The sequence below is a fragment of the Alosa pseudoharengus genome, unplaced genomic scaffold, assembly GCF_046254945.1.
Source record: "Alosa pseudoharengus isolate Yale_2024_CS ecotype anadromous, Long Island Sound unplaced genomic scaffold, YU_APseudo_1.1 YU_APseudo_1.1_scf_15, whole genome shotgun sequence".
Classification (NCBI taxonomy): Eukaryota; Metazoa; Chordata; class Actinopteri; order Clupeiformes; family Clupeidae; genus Alosa; species Alosa pseudoharengus.
The window spans coordinates 29,420,897-29,440,896 of NW_027468620.1; the positions used below are offsets into that span (position 1 = coordinate 29,420,897).

General features: G+C 42.0%; 3 protein-coding genes across 6 annotated transcripts in view; 1 reads left to right on the plus strand and 2 right to left on the minus strand.

Moving 5' to 3' along the window:
* Positions 1–10,323, plus strand: part of zcchc24 (zinc finger, CCHC domain containing 24) — a 35,970-nt gene extending 25,647 nt beyond the window's left edge. The window contains exons 3-4 of the mRNA XM_076286207.1: positions 2,597–2,761; positions 4,962–10,323. Coding sequence (XP_076142322.1) covers positions 2,597–2,761; positions 4,962–5,075 — 279 coding nt within the window. The 3' untranslated portion in view covers positions 5,076–10,323. The remainder of the gene's footprint in view (positions 1–2,596; positions 2,762–4,961) is intronic.
* A 1,326-nt stretch (positions 10,324–11,649) lies between these two features.
* ppifa (peptidylprolyl isomerase Fa) lies at positions 11,650–14,298 on the minus strand. The gene is made up of 6 exons (XM_076285132.1): positions 14,015–14,298; positions 13,716–13,746; positions 13,376–13,464; positions 13,005–13,101; positions 12,407–12,482; positions 11,650–12,195 (listed from the first exon to the last, which is right to left on the minus strand). The coding sequence occupies exons 1-6, from the start codon at positions 14,153–14,155 to the stop codon at positions 12,060–12,062; spliced, it is 570 nt and encodes a 189-aa protein (XP_076141247.1). The 5' UTR covers positions 14,156–14,298; the 3' UTR covers positions 11,650–12,059.
* Positions 14,299–14,564: 266 nt separating this feature from the next.
* The window catches only part of zmiz1a (zinc finger, MIZ-type containing 1a), a 116,356-nt gene continuing 110,920 nt past the window's right edge, over positions 14,565–20,000 (minus strand). For 3 of the 4 annotated variants that reach the window (XM_076286209.1, XM_076286208.1, XM_076286211.1), the window contains 2 exons: positions 19,049–19,333; positions 14,565–18,406 (listed from right to left, as the gene is read on the minus strand). In XM_076286209.1, coding sequence (XP_076142324.1) covers positions 18,299–18,406; positions 19,049–19,333 — 393 coding nt within the window. In that variant the 3' untranslated portion in view covers positions 14,565–18,298. The remainder of the gene's footprint in view (positions 18,407–19,048; positions 19,334–20,000) is intronic. The other variant, XM_076286210.1, reaches the window with a different exon arrangement.

Here is a 20,000-nt window from a genome sequence, read left to right on the forward strand (position 1 = left end):
TCATTGTTCAGACTAAGAGCAACACAAACTGGGTACACTTGAGCTGATGTCTATCATGAAAGGTTGTTCTGGCCAGAGAATCGGAGGGAAGATGTATAGCCATCACATGCTGAAGGTGCATGGTGAGCTCCTGCTGTTGCCAGGCCTGGTGGAGATTTGAAAGGCCTGTCTCCCACAGGGGATTCAGCTGAATGGGATGGAGCCTCTGCTCCATGCTGATGCTCATTTGTTATTGGCTTCTGGATACAGCACAAGAGAGACAGCAGATGGCTGTGCTCTTCATTCCTGATTGTCAGGTCTCAGAAACAGGTGTACACCCTGTTTACCTGTACTGTTTGGTGCTGTCTGAGTGCTAGCCTTGCTAATATATTCTTATTGACACATCAGTCAGTGTGGCAGTGAAATCCAGTCCTCCCACAGTTGAGATCTATACAGTGCATACATGCATTTGTAATCAAGTTCCCCAGAGATGGGCTTTTTGAGCCAGATCCACATTCTGTCATGGCTTTGATTGTTTTCCCTCTGGTGTGCGAGTGAAGCGAGAGCAGCCCGCCCTCAGCAGACCTCCAGCTTTATGAGAGTGGGCTGGCGGAGAGAGAGAGAGAGAGAGAGAGAGACACGCTCGTTAGCAACGGCCTTTACGTCAGCCCTCCGTCCCTGCCGCGTCTGCCCCGCCACACAAACGCCACACAAACGCCACACAACGCCACCCAGGACCCACAAGTGTCATCATTTCCAGCTGCTGTCAGCTGGGTAAGGCGTTGTGTTGACAGCGGTTGAGTCACATTGTTTAACGTTGTGAGGGAGAGACCATCGCGCTCTGTGCGCTAGCACTGACGCAAAGGGCCTGGCTCTGACCCGCGCCTGGCCAGATGCTTGTGATTACAACACTCATTACTCATATGGGACCTGGGTACATATCCTCTCCCCCTGCCCCCCCGTCCAGCCAGACCTCCCTCTGAAAAATAGAACAAATATATGGACCCGGCTCTGGGCCATTTACTCCCCAGTTTGGAGAAACAAATCCTGCTGCCAGACTGGGGAGGAAGGAGAGCTGTTGTGATGCATTCAGTCTCCTATGGATACATAGTTATGGTAGAAACTGCTCTATTTCAGACTTTCAATAAAGGTCTGCTGCCATGAAAAGGTGCACCGTAAATGAAGAATGGTCTGCGTAGAAGTAATTATTGCACAGCAGTGATTTGAGATAAAAAAGAACAGGGCAGAAAGTCATCTAATGACATGCACATGTTGGCCAGCTTAATAGAGCACATGCCCAGAGAGCACACACATCTGTGGAGGTGAGTGCTCTCCAGAGATCTGTTGAAGGTTGTTGCAACACCCAGATGCCAGATATCACTATCCACACTATCATGCACAGCCCAAGCCTCTGAGTCAGTGGGCTGAAATGCTTTGCCATGTTTTTGTACTGTAGTTTACAGATCAGACCAGATTTTTTTGTTACTGTTTGCAAACAAGACCAACATCTGCAATGAAAGAATAGATTTTAAATATGAAATGTGACAGGTTTTCCTTAACATGAGTAAAGTTTTGTAATTCTGATGTTGTATTTCTGTCACTTATCAAAGGCCAACATAGAAGTTTTATTTGTGGGACCCTAAAGGAAAAACTGATTTTTCTTCCTCTAGTTTTTGTGGCCTAGATACTAATGCCACCATTAACTCATTCTCTTCAGACGACTCCCAATTCTAGTTCACAGATCCCTGGAGACAGCTTTTATATGGCCTATAGCTGCTTACACCAAGCAGTTACAAATCTGTAGTGATAGCTACTGTATTGTAGCAAAACAATTGGCCATTTTGGAGAGTGTGCTTCATAAAGTGTTAGGGTGCTTAATTGAAACATTTCACAGATGACTGCTTTTAATATGAAGCATATTAGACACGATCTTTGCCCTCGATATAATTATACCCTCCTGTGTAGTGATACAGTGCTCACAATTGATGCCAAAAGGTAAAATCTAAGCCCCAAATGAGAAGCAGAGTTTTGTTATATAATGTATGACATGATGTATTTCCATCCTGGATACATTCCAGGCCCTATATAGTGTGTCTGTGGGCTGACGCTTGTGCTTAAAGTCTTGCTAAAGAGATCTCAGCGTAGGAGTGTCATGTTTAAGTAAATAGTGTTCCCCTTCTCTCTCTTTTTTTTCTGATTGTTGGTTGGATGTTATTGTTGTGGTCCATCTTACCCATTCTCAGAGAAAAAATTCAAAATTGGAAACACGCCAACTGAAATCTATAGATTTATAAAGAATGGTAATACAAGTAATTTTGTGTGTAGACATCATATATTTGAAAGTAAAAGATGTTGTGGCCAGATGTGAAAATTTGAAAGAAATATCGCCCACAGTCTTAGCGGAAAGTGTTTTAACTGAAGCTACATAGTGATGATGAATGTTATTGTCATCAGGATGCAGCACAAGAAGCACAGAAGGTGCTAGTTTGCTACATTCATTTTCAGAGCACAAACCTGTGCACAGCCCATTTCTGTGATGTATGTGTAATGTGATGTTGACGAGCTGCGATGTTGCCATAAATGCTAATAGTGTGCTCTCTGTCCTGTGTTGCTGCAGGCCCGGCCCAAAGGGGAAGGTCTGACTCCGTACCAGGGGAAGAAGCGCTGCTTCGGAGAGTACAAGTGCCCCAAGTGCAAGAGAAAGTGGATGAGTGGGAACTCGTGGGCCAACATGGGACAAGAATGTATCAAGTGCCACATCAACGTGTACCCTCACAAGCAGGTACAGCACTGTAGGTCTTTGCAACTCCATTTAAGCGTGTGACCGACTAATCCATAACTGGAAGTCAAAATGCAGTCAATCCCAGACTTTCACCTCACATTGCACTCATTGAAATCCCATCCGGTATGTCATGGTTATGAGATTTGGCAGATGCTTTTTGTCCTTATCTTTGTGTAACTCCTAGGCTACCTAGTTTCAATTGCCCCTCATATATGGGGTGAGCACACTAACCTTCCTTCATTGGTGTCAAAACTGTATGTTTAATGAGTTTACTATATGTGGTAGTTCATAAGTTAGAGTTCTAGATCTAGTGTTAGCTTAAGCGTAGGTTGGCTTGAGTATCAAAAATTTGTTTTAAATTGTGTTTTGATATCAGAACAGTCAGAATTTTAGAGGTTCAGAGACAGATGATGTAACAGCGTGAGTTGGAAAACTTGTGCGCCTCAAGATTGTGGCTGTTGCCTGTGAGATGGTGATTAATGTAACAAGCTGAATGTGGAAAAAGACAGGCGTAAAATGCGTCTGCTCTGAAGCCAGTGCGTAACATAAGCGATTCCCATCTCGGCTGAAATAAATATTTGCTTGTTCTAGAAGGGCTAGAATCCTGTGCATTGAGTGACAATCACTGGAAATGATCAAACTACGGGACACTAGGCAGTATCCACAACATACCCATGAACTCGAAACCTACTTCCATCGAGCAGCTTTCCTGTAATTCAGTGTTACAAGGTAATGGCATTGGATAGTGTGATCTGGCCTTCCTCTGTAACCCGAGAAACCAGTGCTGCGTCCGTCTGACTCCAGCCCTCCTTGACCCCAGCGGTGAGGGCCCTTGTCTTTGGCAGGCACAGGAGCTGAGGAAAATACCATCCGTGTTATGTGTGTTATGGACGGTTAAGTTTTCTTACAGGGAATAAATCACTGAAGTGCACGTTGCGTCAGTAAAAACATTGTGTGAAAAAGAAGCCGGTCTCTGGCTTGATATGGAACTGGAGCTCTGAAATCATTTCAGGGTGCTTGTGCAACAGAGCTGTATTTATAGTAACAGTGGAAGGGAAGCATTCGCTGCACTTATTCTCACAAGCTTAGCATTAATATACACAAGAAGCACTTTATGCCTGTGAGTCAGAAAGGGAGAGAGAGTGAAAGAAAGAGAAAGGAGGAGAGAGAGAAAGCGAGTGAGAGAGTTCATTTTCCCCTGCTGGTGGGAAAGCGCTGCTCTTCTCCTCTAGTGTGTGTGTTGTGGTGAGCCCCACTCTCACAGGCAAATTCTTCACATTTGCAGCGTCACCCACTTAACATATTTCACTCAGTCAGCATTAGGATCCTCTAGCACAGCCCACATATATCAAAGGCCTCTCACAAATTCAGAAAGGACTCCACTGAACTGGCTGCAGGAAATGAATACAACGTGTTTGTGTATGTTTTCCCTTCAATTTTCTCACACTGCCATCTGTTCCCAAAGATTCCCAGGAAAGCTGAGGCGTTGTAGATGCTTCTGAGCCAGTCGAGGCCACTTTATCAAATAAAACACCCTGGCCTGCCATAACTTGCTGTGAAATCTGGGAGGATTGGATGTGGGGAGGACTGCGTCTAGCGTTGGCCTTTTTAATGTGCTGAGGGAGAGGGCCTGACATCTGTGCAGCACTAAGCCTGGGAAGCAGCGCGAGGCGCCTCGAGGTGCCAAAGAGCCTCCTGCCCAACATTGTTCTCATTAGTCCTAAGGCTCATCATTTAAACCCTATCCACTGGGGCTCGCCAACCTCCACACACGGCACTCAGGAGTTTGTGAAGTGATCCCCAAATGATCATTGAGAGCGGCCAAACACGAGTCAGAGAAATACCGTGGGCCTGGCCAATGTGGCATTGTCTCTTTTCACTGGCCCGTGTTAAAGTGTTTTTCCTTTCTCCACACTAACACATCGGACTGGAAATAATGACAGTATCACTAAACATTGCTCTAACAGCTGTGTTGGTGGAAAACCAATGATTGCAGCAGAGCAAGATTTGTGAAGAAACTTTAATAAAAATAAAAAACAGCTTTGCCGCGTTAATCAGAGCTATTTTTCATATAATGCACATAAACAGAACTAATAGGCCTCAAATGCACTCAGGCTAGTCTTATATTTTGACCAGTGTGCCATGTGAGAGGGTAAATGAAACTCTGTCCTTGACTGACCTTGTGTTTTGTGATTGGCAGCGACCTCTGGAGAAACCTGATGGCCTGGATGTTTCGGACCAGAGCAAGGAGCATCCCCAGCACCTGTGTGAGAAATGTAAAGTCCTGGGCTACTACTGCCGCCGCGTACAATAACCCACTCAGCCGACCACCTGCCCGCCCCCACCCACCAGTGAGACGTCCCCTTGTCCAGCTCCTGCCCCCTCCCTTCCCCTCAAAGTGCTCTTAGCAGAAGTGAAACGTGCCAAAATATGCCTTTTTTTGCCAATTCTGTCCAGTGCCACCATGGCCACAAATAGCGTTTATTTTCTCTGAATTTGTGTGTAATGAATTATTGAGGGTGTTTTTCTTGATCACTGACAGTATTGCTTCCCACAAGGGACACAGTGGATTACCTCACCACTGGGTCTGTTGATTCTTATTGTGTTTACAGAGATCGGTGTTCATTGTCCCCGCCAAGTGAACAAAGCAGGTGTGCTGGGGGATACTAGCTTGTATTATTTGGTCAAATCAGCAAGGCCCTTGCAGTCTTGCGATGCTCTTTGGGTCTACAGCACATCATATTAACTGTGAATTAACAGAGGGATAATGGACTGCTCATCCCTGGCTTTTTGTGTCGCATATTTATTTTGTTTTCTTTATGACAGTGCAATTGAATCAATCTAACTGGGACATTTATACTGTTGTGTAACCCCTTCCACTTGCTATTAGAAACTACTGTAGAATAGGATTGTCTTGTTTCCCATTAGCAGTCAGGTTCTTTATGGTTGATGTACGGTTTATATATTTATGGATGCTACATACCTTATTCATTTACCTTTGAAAAAATTGCATTGCTCACCCGCTTTTACTTGCTCACTGATGCGTATGAAGAATCTTAATCATGACATAAGCTTCTGTGCAATACCGTTATGCAATGATTACAGTGGAGATAGAACGGAATCAATTCCATTCGAGTCCAATGTTTACCGTGGATAGCAAAAGTCTGTGTTCAAAATTGCCACAATGCTCTTGCCTTGCTGAAACATTAGGAGTATATATTATATGACCAACTTTATTTAAACCTCACAAATATGTATATATATTGTTGTTGGAGGAAGTCCTGTCTGAGAATGTTTTTAAAGACTTGCCGTAGCAGGCAGAGGCATCTAAGAGTGTTAAAAAACTGCCATCATCTTAAGACATCAAACAGAGCTTTGAAAAAAATTTTAGTCATGAATAAGGGCTTAGAGAAATCCCCCATACGTATCTCCTATTACCTATGCAATGTGCACATCTCTGTGTACATGACTCTGTGCCTCAGCTGAGGAAAATGTAGAAATATTAAAAGAGATGTCTGTTAATAGCTGAGCAGACAGGTCACTTGTGAGATACTAGTGAAATAAATCAACACGTCACATTGTAACTTTCAGAATAGGGTTTTGACCACAGGATGTGATCATGAGAAATGTATATATGCATATGTATTTCAAAGCTAAGAAACAACAAGGTAGCAAACTCTTAGTGGCATGGGATATATGCCCCACCAGGACTAACAGAGATAGCAGCTTCATCATAGTTGTGAATGTCAAGTGCCTTCATTTTAAGTTGTAGTAGCAGGCTTTCAGACAGATGCGGAAATGTTATAAAAGTGTAATCTTGCTTTATTCGATTGTGATGTTATTTTTTTTAATATTGGACAGCTGTTATGATAAAAGTTTTTGGTGTGTAGTTGATTTAGGTGTATCTGTGTGGAGAAAGACATGTCAGGTAAAGGTGGGAAAGTGTAAGGTCACAAGAGAAGGACAGGGGGAAGATAGTGAGGACTTCCATTTAGAGAAGGATGTGAATGACCAGAGGACATATTGAAGGTGGCAGATTGTATGTTATGGTGAAGCTTTGGTAAAGGTTACAGGAGGTAGACTAGTCTGGTTGAATCAGACCCAAATTCCTTTGTGCTCCTTCATGAGAATCTTGGTAAAACTGAGCTGGAAGACATAGGTGCGTGGAGCTAGAGGTAGACCACTGAAAATGGCAATGTTGAGCGTAGTTACATCAAAAAGTTTGTGAAATTTTATATAGTTTTATCTTGTACAGATAAGTCATTGGAAATTGTTTTGGTAAAAAGAGGGCTTTCTCTTTAAATTGATGTATATATGAGTTAAGACACATTTGATTGGAAACAGAATGTGTATAATGTTTTTTTTTTTTTTTCAAACCAGGAATGCAGTTTGTCAATTTCTCATACATTGAGGTAAATTCAGTTTGTTATATCAAGCAGAAAATTTGTATATGAAGGGAAATGATCTGAGCAGTATGTGGATAGATCTGATGTCAGTTTGTTAGAACTTTGTGAACTATGGTTGGTTAAGTCATGTGTGAAGGAGGTTAAGATGTGAATTTCTATGGGATGATAATGCAATGATCCCAGTAGCACTGAAAGTGTAAACTAATTCCCCTCCAAGTAGAACATAGTCTTTGTGGCAAATCGCACAGTAGTCTGCCATCTGTGAATTAGCTAAAGAAAAGTTACCTGACATTCTCTTAAGAAATGAAGTAAAGTGTCTTTAAAAGGCTGATGTCAGTATATCTGGTCCTGTTATTATCCTCGTATGTGTACTTTGAGCTTTAGTAGTTTGCAATGGCTGAATTCCTCCCTCAGTCAAAAAAGCTGAGAAGATTGTGATGTATAATATGCCTTGTAGAAGGTCTGGAGGAATGGTCCATCTGTGGTATGTTACAACTATCAGGCCGAGGCAGGATAGGGAAATCCCAGTCATGTATTTTACAGGGCTTAGATAACGGTCCAACTGAATATGACATTTTGTATTGCTAGTGCAGTCACTCTTGAAACCTTGCCATTCTACTTAAAACACAAGCAACTACTTTTACATGTGTACAAGCAGATTTTCAGCCTTCAAAGATCTCAAAGCTGCAGTATAATAGATGCAAGGTTGTCGTAGTATCAAAGAGGCTAGATGAGGCGACCATCTTAGATGGCGGGGTGCATGCTTTACTTAGCCGAGCAGCATGCGTCACTACCGGAATGGAAAACAATATTAAGAGTGTGGAAGTGTCGGTTTTAATCATCCATTGTTCAAAGACAACTTTGCTTGAAATAAAATAATCTAGGATGCAATACTGTGAGGCACCAATTTGGTGCAATGAGAACATCAAACATGAAACTAACTGCGTTTTCTAGGCGGTGGCTTTTAGCAGAAGGGTGGTGTTTTCAGTGTGAGTTGCATATACGGATAGGGCTGACAGACAACTTAACAAGCCTGCTATTTGTGATGTCTTTAATCATTAGCAGAACTGAGTGTAGCTGTCTAAGGCTGCAGCCAAGAGGCCTCATCCTGCAGTTTTGGGATCAGTCATTAATCTCTATCAGTAAGTACTGTCACAAAGAAGAGGTTCTGTCAGTAGTGCTGTAGAGCCTATTGTGGACTACTTATGAAATCAGAGATAGAGTAGAGGAGTAGAGATGTCACTTGTCTGAATCTCAGTGTGCTTCATTTGTGTTGTTTGTATAGTCGAGTACTTTCCTGTGAACCCAGCCAGTGCTGGCTGTTAATGAGAGACGAGGACTGTGGCTTTAGCATCTTGCTATCCCTTATCCCACCATGTGTTTTAGGGAACTATTATGGAAACATCTCACTGTGCATCTAAAAGTTCTGGGCAAAATATAACAGGGTTATCCTTTTTTGATCATTTTGTAAAACCATGGACTCATGTAGTGGTCTAGATGTAATTACTTTTTTAAAAAAAAGGATGTTCTACATCAAAAATGGTTCTCTGTCAGGGATGAGACAGACTTTGCTCAGAACCTCTTTTAATTTTGGAGTGTAGATCACAGAGGGGGTGGATTTGAAGAGGTGATGCTTAGGAGTTTGATTCGAAATCTCAATGTAAGTAGAGATACTATAGAGTACTATTGAAGTTATGGAAAGAGTAACACAATATAGCACATGCAAAAAAAAATTATAAAAGTGCTTTGCAGATGTTTGTCTTGAATTACATACTTCATACTTGACTTTTATAGCTCATTTACAATACAGAATTATTTTCTATGAAAGATATGTGTATTTTGGAAACATTTATAGATGTTATAAAATTCTACAGCAAAATTGAAAACAATACAAGAGATTTTTCTCCCTGACAAAGATATTTACAATGTTTATTTTGTGTATATATTCGATGGCCATCTTTTTCAAGCATATTATGTGTACTGAAATGTTATGATGCAATATTGAAGCTTTCTATGTGAAAAAAGGGCCTGTTGCTGAGATACAAACCAAGCTGGGAGTTCTCCTTTGATGTTTTACAATAATCTGAGGGTTTATCCTACAGAAATATTTATGGAAGGATTTTTTTTTACAATTCTGTTTTTGTATAAAATATGCAACAAAGCTACACTAAGAAGAAAATATTGATGTCTACATAGATTATTATTCAGTGGGTGGTACATAGTTATTATGCCCTTTCTCTATTATAAGCCATTTTGTTTTTGTTTTTGATAGAGATATTATCAGTATTAAATAATCTATCACAATATCCTTCAATATAACTCTGTCAGATTTGGTAGTAATCTGATACCCTACCTCTAGGGAAGAGAATGACCATTTCTTGAATGATTGAGCAAATGTAAAAATTGTTCTATTTTCCTTTTCTTCTTTATCAGAGGCTTTCAAAGAAGCTTCAACAGACAGCTCATAGGGAAATGGGGCTGATACTGATCCTTGCCATTGTACAGTGCACCTACTAAAGCCGCTGAGTCTAGAGGAAAGAGCCTATTTTAGCTGATACAGAATGAGAGACAAAGACCTGTTGTAGAGTTTGCATGTGCATGTGTTATGTTAACTGAATGAAGAAAATCACTATGTGCAATGTATACACTATTTAATATTAGTTTGTCCAAGTAACTGGCAAAGTTTTTTGTAGAGTACACCTTACTAATAACTGATTGTTACTAGTCAACAACTGCATTATTCACTATAGCAGTATACCAGTTTTTACATATTTACTGAATGTACTGTGTCGAGTTCAGTTAGAAACTCATGTTTATGTCCATGATGTCTGTAACATATTTGAGATCATTGTAATGCTCTAATTGGATTGGACAGAACTCAGAGAATGGTTGGAAAACAAGGTCTGACTGGAAAATTGAAAAGAAAAGACTGTAAAACTCTGTTTCTTGTCCATGAAATGGCATTCCAACATGTGCCTTATTGGTTTGTTAGGAAAAATAAAAAGTTGTTAGTGCTCAAGTTGCTTTTAGTAATTTGTTGAATTAAAACACAGAATACAAGCTTTTGTGTCCTTTTGTCTCTTTGTTTAGCTTCATTAAGCAAAAAAACTTCTCTCCCTGCTAACTGGATGTTGTTTTGATTTGATTCTGGCTCTGTTGGAGGGGAGAGCGTGCAAAAGCTTGCACAAGCCATATGTTGCACTGGGGAGTGCGTATAGGTTGTGGTCTGAGCACAGTAATGATTTGTATGTGGAACTGGGGAGTGAGTGATGGATGTGAAACTAAAGCATGCGCCCAGCCACAGGGACCTGTTGTCACTTTGGGACTTTAAATGGGCCCATGCTGTATATTATTTGAATGCCACTGAAATCACTGTGGGGAAGAGAGAAAGAACAAACGTATTGCAGTGTTTCTGGAATTGTACAATCCACAGCGAGTCCCACACATTCTCTGTAAACTGGTATGCTGTCCAGATTGTCAAAGGGGAAAAAAATTGAATAAGTTAATTGCATGTGATGATTGTAAACATGTGAGGCCTGAAAGAATATTTGGCGTTGGCAACACGACTGACCTCTTTCCCCCAGCCAACTTTCCATGATTGTGATACACATTCCAAATAACTCAAACTTTCACAAGTGGGTGGAGACGCAAATTATATCAAGTTTGTTACAACAATGCAAGCTTAAACAGAACGGGAATGAGAGAATGTCTCTATGGCAACAACGTAATCGGAGAAGTCAAACAAACTTGGCTGCTTTGGCCTGCATATGGTTTCATTTAGCCGAGTGTTTTTCCACATAGCTTAATCATGTACCTTCATGAGGCATTAACGTGATAAGCGGAACGTCCACTCCTCCACAGAGCCAACATTTCACTTTTTACAACCACATCCTCTCCAGGATGACAGGGGGGCCTTTCCACTCTCTGTGCACTAAAAGATATAGGACACAATAGACCATGTTCAAAAATGATGTGTTGCTTCTCTTTACTGTAAACCAGTTCCAGTGTTACAGAGAAGTTTGACCATTTAAAAAGTGAGCATTGGAGAGACTTATCAGTCCCGAAGTACCCAGCCTCATGCCTGAATGAGGACCCAGGTATGAGGTCACTTCCTGTTCTAGAGCACAGGAAGTCATGCAGGAGGTCTCCAGTCTAAAAAAAGGCCTTGGGTTACTGTCAGGAAGCTTGAGGAAGCACACCATAGACACATACTGCCTTCCAGCAGAGGAAACAGTGAAGACACTCTCATGCAACAGGTAGATCGTGCTCTACACCCCATCTACCAACTACTGACCAAGTCTGCTATCACTGTTAGGAACTACAATCCGTACACAACACAGCATTAACTGCAATGTACAGGAATACTTTCACTTAAAAATTATGATTCATCACACACTCACCCACACGTTTCCCCATAATATGATGAGTTCGGTGTACCTTCAATTCACATTTCATACAAGTGTTAGATGCATTTGAAGAATATTCTTAGTGTGAATCAAAAACCACACAACCCTTATTATGACATGCTTAAAAATAAATGTATTTTCATTTTGCCATTAAAAATGGTACATTTGCAAACTGATGACTGCAACCTTTATATGTGCTTACGTAGTAAGCATCTATAAATCACATTTTCAAGGCATACCAACATACAATATTTTAAGATCTCAAAGAAACAATAGAAAATCTACTCAATTTCCAGTTCTATACCATTTTCCATTCCTTATTTACATTAAGTACAATATCACAATAAAACAGTTGTTAACAGTAAAATAAACCCATACAAATACACCCATGTTGCTTAAGTCATTTTCAAGCAAATGTTGCTGTTGTATAATTAACCTGACTCTTGAAACACCAATAATCTGGATGGCACCTGACTTGCGGTAAGATTATCTGAGCTCTCCGCAGTCTGTAATGACAATTTTCTTGATGGTCCCTCCATCATGCAAGCCATAGGACTCCATGACAGAGAGCACCTCCATGCCCTCCTTCACCTGGCCAAACACCACATGCTTGCCATCCAGCCTGTAAAACACAACAAGCCCAACCAATTGACCAATTAGAGCACTGAGAGGTGTTGTGTGTGTTTCATGACACATGGATTCAAATGTATTTGACACCAATAGGTCAGTGTGTCATTAGGCCAATTAGTTCTGGCTGTGCATGCTTCTTCACAGTGGTGTGATGGCTAGTTAAGCCCAATCTACGACAGGAGGACTTGACAGGAGTGTTTTACCATTCAGTCTTTGTGGTGGAAATGAAGAACTGGGATCCATTGGTATTTGGACCTGAATTTGCCATGGACAAAGTGCCTGTAAACAAAGTAACTAATCAAATGTCAAACAAAATAAATTATTATTCATCTTCAAACTCATCACAGTTTGAAGACATTCTGAGCAGACATAGGCATTGGTAAGCAAACATCATTTTCAAGCTCCTTTGTTATCTGTTCCGACTGTTGACAGTTACAACTATGCATCTTCTGTTAGGGCACACATCTGGAAAGGGTAAATTGTTCTGTTTAGAAAATAATTACAACCATTCCAGAATGGCACAATAGGATACACATGATTGGCATATCAAGCTCACAGAGTTGTTCGTAGTGTTCCAGCACCGACTCCCCAACCTCTAAAATATGTGCCATGAAAAAGTCATGTCGGCTTTCTTGGAAAGTAGGTCATACACCCACAGATTACAAAAATGAATTTAGCTAGTGTCTATATCACCATCTGGTGGTTGAGAATGACACTGTCATATTCTACAAACTGGAGTATAGGCAGTCGGTGAACAAATACAAAATAATAATTTATTGGTCTTTACACTGCAGGCCCTACCTGGACCTGTGTGCTTTAATTTGAAGTTCTCATCCTTGAACTTCTTTCCATAGATGGACTTTCCTCCAGTGCCGTTATGGTTTGTGAAATCCCCTCCCTGGGGGAGCCATTAGAGCAAAGAAAGAACACAAAACAAAGAATGAGGGGTGTGTTCATGCACTCTTAATTTAAACCTGGAGGGCTATTGGACATTTTATTATTGTCTCCTTGGTGGCAATGGAATGCTGAACAGGCCTGGATTGTGTTGACAAACAGTACAGGAGTATAACATGAGATTATTTCCCCCCCCAAATTTAAACAATTTAAAGAATTCCATCAGCACATCACAGCGACAATATGTGTGATGGAAAAAGCAGCAGTAGTGGTGGCACCTGGCACATGAACTCAGGAATCACCCTATGGAAGACGCAACCTGTGTATCCGAATCCATGCTCTCCTGTGCAGAGGGCCCTGAAGTTTTCTGTTGACAAAAGACCATGGTTTGCATTCATGGTTGACTCAGGTTTCAAAATCAACTTATGGCCTCTTTTCACCAAACAACTTTGACGAGATTTGGGAAAGATTCTTGAAAGATTGTAGTCTTTTGAGTAAAGCATGAATGGGTGGCATTAGAGACTCCAATCTTAAAAGAATATTTCCCAAATCTTGCCAAAGTTGTTTGGTGTAAGGAGGCCATTACTTACTGTAGTCCAGATCATTAAATATGCCTACCTGTTGTTTTGGGGACAACGTCGGCATTCAGCTGCAAAATATCCAAAGATGCGCGTGAAAGATTGGCAACTTGCATATCTAGCTAGTCTTACAAGCCTAGGCTACTGATCAGTATATCACAGTATGTGATAATGCTAGTTTACAGATCCTGCTTAATGCAAAGTATGAATTGACCTTTAGTAGTGGTGGAGAGGCGTTCCCAGTTGTTTAGATATAATGAGGCTGAGCAGCCTAAGCTAATAATATGATGACTCTGGTCGTGTGGCAGAACACAACTTACTGTCACAATTTGCACTTACTTCAATTATGATCCTGCCAATTTCTTCACCGTCAGCAGCAATGTCAAGGTATACAACAGGGTTTTTCGTGGGTCCAGAGAAAAGTCTCGCAGCCGCAATGGCTAGCGAACAATATTTTAAACGATTTTTTATGGGCAACATTCTCCCATCTATTCAGTGTTGTCGTGCATTGCATGCAGACTACGTGCAACCTATCAATATATTTGTGATGGTGTTCTGAATTGCGTTACCAGACTTGCATTAAGAGGACGAGACGAGCAACCATGCGAACTAGCTTTACATAAGTAGCCCACTAGCAAGAATGCTAAACTTACGCACATTACGTAGAGATGACGTTACTGCCGCAAAATGCCTGCTGGGCTCATTGGCGCCCTCATCTGACATGTGTGAGGACTACCCACATGTAGCCCAACCTAGGGTTGAGTGAACACCCGTTTGGGGCAGTTTGGAATAAAATTCCAAATTGTGCTTTTTCAGTCTAGGTGAATATTTAAGCAAGTTTAAGATAATGTTGACATGCAACAGAATCATGACACAACCACAATGCACATTTCATCTGAATACATATTTATTAGATAAATATTAGGATGTCACATCATCTAACTACATACAGTTCTGCAAGACTAAAAATCACAATTAGTGTTTTTTTTTCTCTCTGTGTTCTGAACTTTTTAGAATATGAAATGATTGTACACAGAATGTACAAACGGAAAGACAATTGCCACATTTGGCGCCAATCGACTGAGATCCTCCCCTGCCTTAATAATGACTCTGATCAAGGTAAAAATTGTACAAACTATGGATTTGGTTACAATCTTTTGGAACCCATTCAGGCCCCACGTCCCTCTTCCTGATTTTCCCCCAGGATTTTCTTCATTACATTTTTTGTAGCACCTTCTAAAGTACACAGGTAATGGAGCAATACACGAAAGCTAAATATTACAGACCGGTAAAACAAATGTCTTTCGTTTGACCCCCCCCCCCCCTCGCTCGGCTTCCCCTTCCTTGAGAGACGGGATCATAGTATTATACATATGTGAAACAAACGCTGAAGAGATTCCACACACGCAAACAAACACAGAATTTATTTAACCCAAACAATTCGAGTCTTGATAGGAGGATGCAAGCTTTACAAATTCTAAATACACAATGCATATTCCCCTGGGGAAAATGAATACATTTCTTGTTAACATGTCTCTATTCATCATTTACATATGTACACCCATCCCTTTCACCCCCCCCCCCCCCCGCACCTTCTGCCACGTCTGACTGTCCCCTTTATTGGCCAAGACGAGTGGACTCTTACGTCTCCTTTGGCATCCCACCACTGTATTTTACTACCGACACTGGTCACAACACTGGTCAAGTCTCTTTCAGCCCAATCTTCTTGTCTTCTCAATGACTATACAAACAGAAAGATACCGACAGAATTCAAACAACTGAAACCACAATGTGAACAAGGTGTTTCTCTGCAGACATCATGTCAATAAGTGACTAGAGGGGAAACACAAACATGTGGCAGTGCATTGTTGATACAAAACAAACAAACAAACAAAAAACACATCAAATGAATACACAAGAATATGCATCACTTTATGATCATCACTGAAATCGTGCTACAGTGCCAACAGGACTTACATATTTCAATTCAATGCAATCTAAATGTAAACCAAATCATATTGCCCTCTTATATTCATAAAAACATGAATATCTGAAAACAGGGAAACGATAATAAAAAAAATGGGTCACTAATGTTGCAAAAGTAGATAAAAAAATGTGAACTATGATGCATTTTGTTAAGCAAAACATCAGACCTTTGTGAATACCAATAAAAATCAACAGCAATTTCTGAAAATGGCTACAAATACTCTTGACTGATTGATTGACAAGCTACACTTGAATTACAAATCTGAAAAAGGCAAAACTGTGTGACCTCAGGGAGTGATATTTGAAAGGAATCACGTTCCAACCAGAAAATAACTTTGAATGGCAGACTTAAAGTGATGGTTAGGAGTGAATTTCACCCTATGGTCATTTGCATGGTGGCCGCGAGCCAAACACACCCCTAGAAGCTTTTTTCCTCTTGGTCGAACATTGGTCGAGTTAGCGCTATCAGTCTATGTATCAGCCCAATGGTGGCTTAATGTTGGTGCTAATGGAACACGTTGTGTATCTCGTAAATTACCCCACTAATAATGCCCGGAATGTTACTAAACTTCTACAGTAGTACAAATGGGTTCTGTACTCATAAAACGAGGCATTGGAAAGTTTGTAAGTACATTAAGAGTTTATTTAAATAACACTTGCCTGATGGCATCTACTCTCTGCTGCTAGCTACCACTGCACGTTATTTCCGTGATTTGGGAAAAGCCCGTAAAAGTCCTAACTCTATCAATGTTCGACCAAGGGGAAAAAAAGCTTCTGGGTGTGTGTTTGGCTCACGGCCATCATGCAAATGACCATAGGGTGAAATTCACGCCGAACCGTCATTATAAAACAAAATTGAACTTCAGCTGAGGACAAAATGGGAAAAAGTGTAGGCTACTGTTTCATGCATTCTGATGTGTGTGTGTGTGTGTGCACTCGCATGAATATCAAGAGTACTGTTAGGAGTTCATAGGAATGTGACTATATCTGATGATAAAGACAGCAGTAGTCACTTACTGCAATAAATAGATTCAAAATATAACTATTGCACTCACCTCACTATCCCTAAAATTCATCCCCCAATCTTACTTAGGACTACTTATAAAATGACGGGTGCCACAATAGTCACATTAAAAAGAAAATGTGAAACACTTTAGTCACTGTGCTTCATGGCTGAATTGGCTCATTCACCTGTGGGCTAACTTTGGTATAACCATGACCATTTCCAAAAGAACTCTCTATTTCTGTAGCACTATCAAATAAGACAAACTAAGAAGAATGATTACAAGATTGAAAATGAAAATACATTATGCAATACAAACGTAAACCTTGACAGGACAAAGTCTGATTGACAAGTTAAAGGTGAAAACAATGTGAAGGATAAAAGGTAAAGAATATAAATAAAAGGTCTACCAGTGAAAGCATGGGAACACAACTGGAACATACTGTATGCCATACTGTCATTAAACAGCATCAACATCACCTCAGATGGACAGAGGAGCTGACCACAGCAGGTCAGACCCTCCAGAGATGATATGGGGTTCCAAATTCGATTGGCCGTAATTATATTTCAGGTCTGCTGACCACCCACACTTTCCCAACCAGCATGACTGACACATTGCATTGCTAAAGCATTGGACATGTTGACTGCTGCAAAGTGACACTGACATAGCAATGAGCCAATGTCTCAGGCCGACGTCTGGTAGAACAAAACTTAAACAAGTGGAAACAAAACAAACAACAGCCTTGACTTGGATTGATGTCATTGATTCAAAGTGGTGGAGGTATGATTCTGTTCACAAAAAATATATAGGTCTATTTACATATTTACCTTTGAGAAGAAACACCTTTACCATAGCCTAAGACTACACAATGTTGTGGAGGGGGGAGGGGGGCAGATGGGAATGGAGAGCATCTGATTGGTCCTCCATGACAGAGCACAGGGTGTCGCCGAGAGGGTAGGCTGTGTAGGGCAGTTGTTCTGATTGTGTTGCAAGTTTATTCCCTTTCAAATGTGCCCCAATCAGTGTCCTTTCTCTTGTGGCTTTGCGTATTGTTGTTGTGCTTATATGTTTTTCCCCCCCGAAATAACTTGGATGAGTGACCAGTGCTGGCGTCCAACTGGAGCCGTACATCTGGGTTGGGAAGCTGTGGCGGTAAAGCTTGAAAGGACAACATTCCAAAGAGATTTGGGCAAACACAGGGGAAAAAAAAAAAAACGTTTTGTTTGTCTTTCAGTTTGTCGTTCTTTTTTCACAAAAGGAAAACAAGAATAAAAATGCTACAAGACTTTTTTTCCTAATGAGCACACACAGTTCTGTGTGACATATATATATATATGAACTAAATATAGCTGCACAGTTTCCATATTAGTATTTCAAAGATATCACTTACTGCCAACCAACATGGCTGTCATATGTGTCAAAAAGACGCTCAGAAAAAAGTAAGAAGGAGATATTTACACAATGAGGTGCAGAGGAGCAAGTGTTTCCTGTACATGTGTGTTTGAGCGTGAGTGTGTGTGCATGGCTGTGTTTACTCTGTGGTACTTTACAGTTTGTTTGTCCTCTGTTGAGTGCTCACACAAACACACACACTCTGACGTCCTTTTTGACGTTTTTTTTTCCCCACAAGGGTTCAGTTGTTTTCAAAGAGAGAGAGCAAGTCGTCGTTGCTGTTGCTCGGGAGGTCAGGTGGGTCCAGGTATGACAGCAACTCCTCCGGGTTGGCCAGCTCTGGGAGCAGCTGTCATGAAAAACAGGATTATGGTTAGCAGGGTGAGGGATGGTGAGATAACCCTGGAAAGGACATTTCACAACATGGGTTACAATATGTAAGGGATAACGGCCGCCGAGGTGTCCTGTTATACGGAATTAATGGACGAGGGCGAGGGGCAAAAAACTCCCCGACGCGCAGCGGAGTTGCCTCCGCCCGAGTCCATTAATTCTGTATAACTGGACACACCTCGAAGGCCGTTATCCCGCTTATCACCCGGTTGCCACTGTAAAGCAAAGGAAACACGCGGTTCCGTTTAGCTTGTTGTACAATTTTCGTTGGCCCTATAACAGCGATAGCATGGACAGTTAGCTTGTTTACAGTTGATTCCATTGTTGCGAAGCCTGCAACCGTCGTCCTACTATGGTTGTTATAGTTACCATTCATAAGCATTGATATGGAACGGTGTCCTGTTATTCAGAATTAATAGCCATCCCACCAGCCAATCAGAAAAGAGTATTTCCGGGTGATAAGGCAGGAGAACTCAGTGGCTGAGACGTTAAGCACGGATAGAACTTAACAGCAGAGAGGCAAGCACATGGGCAATGTCAGCAGCAGAGAAAGAGAGACAGAGAGGAAGAGAGAGAGAGTGTGTCAGTCAGTCACACTTACATCCAGCGAGGGCTCGGGCATGTCTGATGCTCCCTGGCCCCCAGCCTGCCCTTCCGAAGGGTGAAAGGTCAGCTCGCTGCCATGCGATTGGCTGTTAAGGCTGGAGGGTAGCGGCTGTGGCTGCTGCTGATTGGGCGGGGCCTGGCGCACGGGCGGCGGCTGGGAGGAGGGTGGGCCGCTGTGGTGCAGCGACTGTGCTGATTGGCTGCCGGGGTGAGGCGGCGCGTGTAGGCTCTGCTGCTGCATGGAAGCGTGGGACGGCTCAGTGCTGCCTGGGTGAGGCATCTGGGGGAGGGGACACGAGAGAGCACCGTCAGCCACAGCAGGACACGCAGAGAGAGAGAGAGAGAGAGAGAGAGAGAGAGAGAGACAGAGAGAGAGGGAGAGAGAGAGAGAGAGAGAGAGACAGAGAGAGAGGGAGAGACAGAGAGAGAGGGAGAGAGAGAGAGAGAGGGAGAGAGAGGGAGAGAGAGAGGGAGGGAGAGAGAGGGAGAGAGACAGAGAGAGAGGGAGAGAGAGAGAGACAGAGAGAGAGAGGGAGAGAGAGAGGGAGAGACAGAGAGAGAGAGGGAGAGAGAGAGGGAGACAGAGAGAGAGAGGGAGAGAGAGAGAGGTACCATGCAAAAGAGAGAGAGAGATGAAGGAAGACAGAGGGAGAACTAGAGAGAAGACGGAGGGACACAGAGCGAGATGCGAAAGAAAGAAAGACACACAGTCAGTAGAATGAGTAAGAGTGCCTCCCCTTGGGACAGCATGGAACACAGCCCGCAGCATGAGGACCAAGACCAAGGAGCGCTATCATGGAGCATGCAGGCCACTGGAGCAGTAGTCTAGAGACTGGTGGATCAGTCCCAGTGAGCTCTCGCTTAATGCACTGCACATCAGCATGGGCCACAACAGTTGGTTTCCAAGAGATGCTGGACGAGGGGGGTGGTCAGAGGTGTGTGTGTGT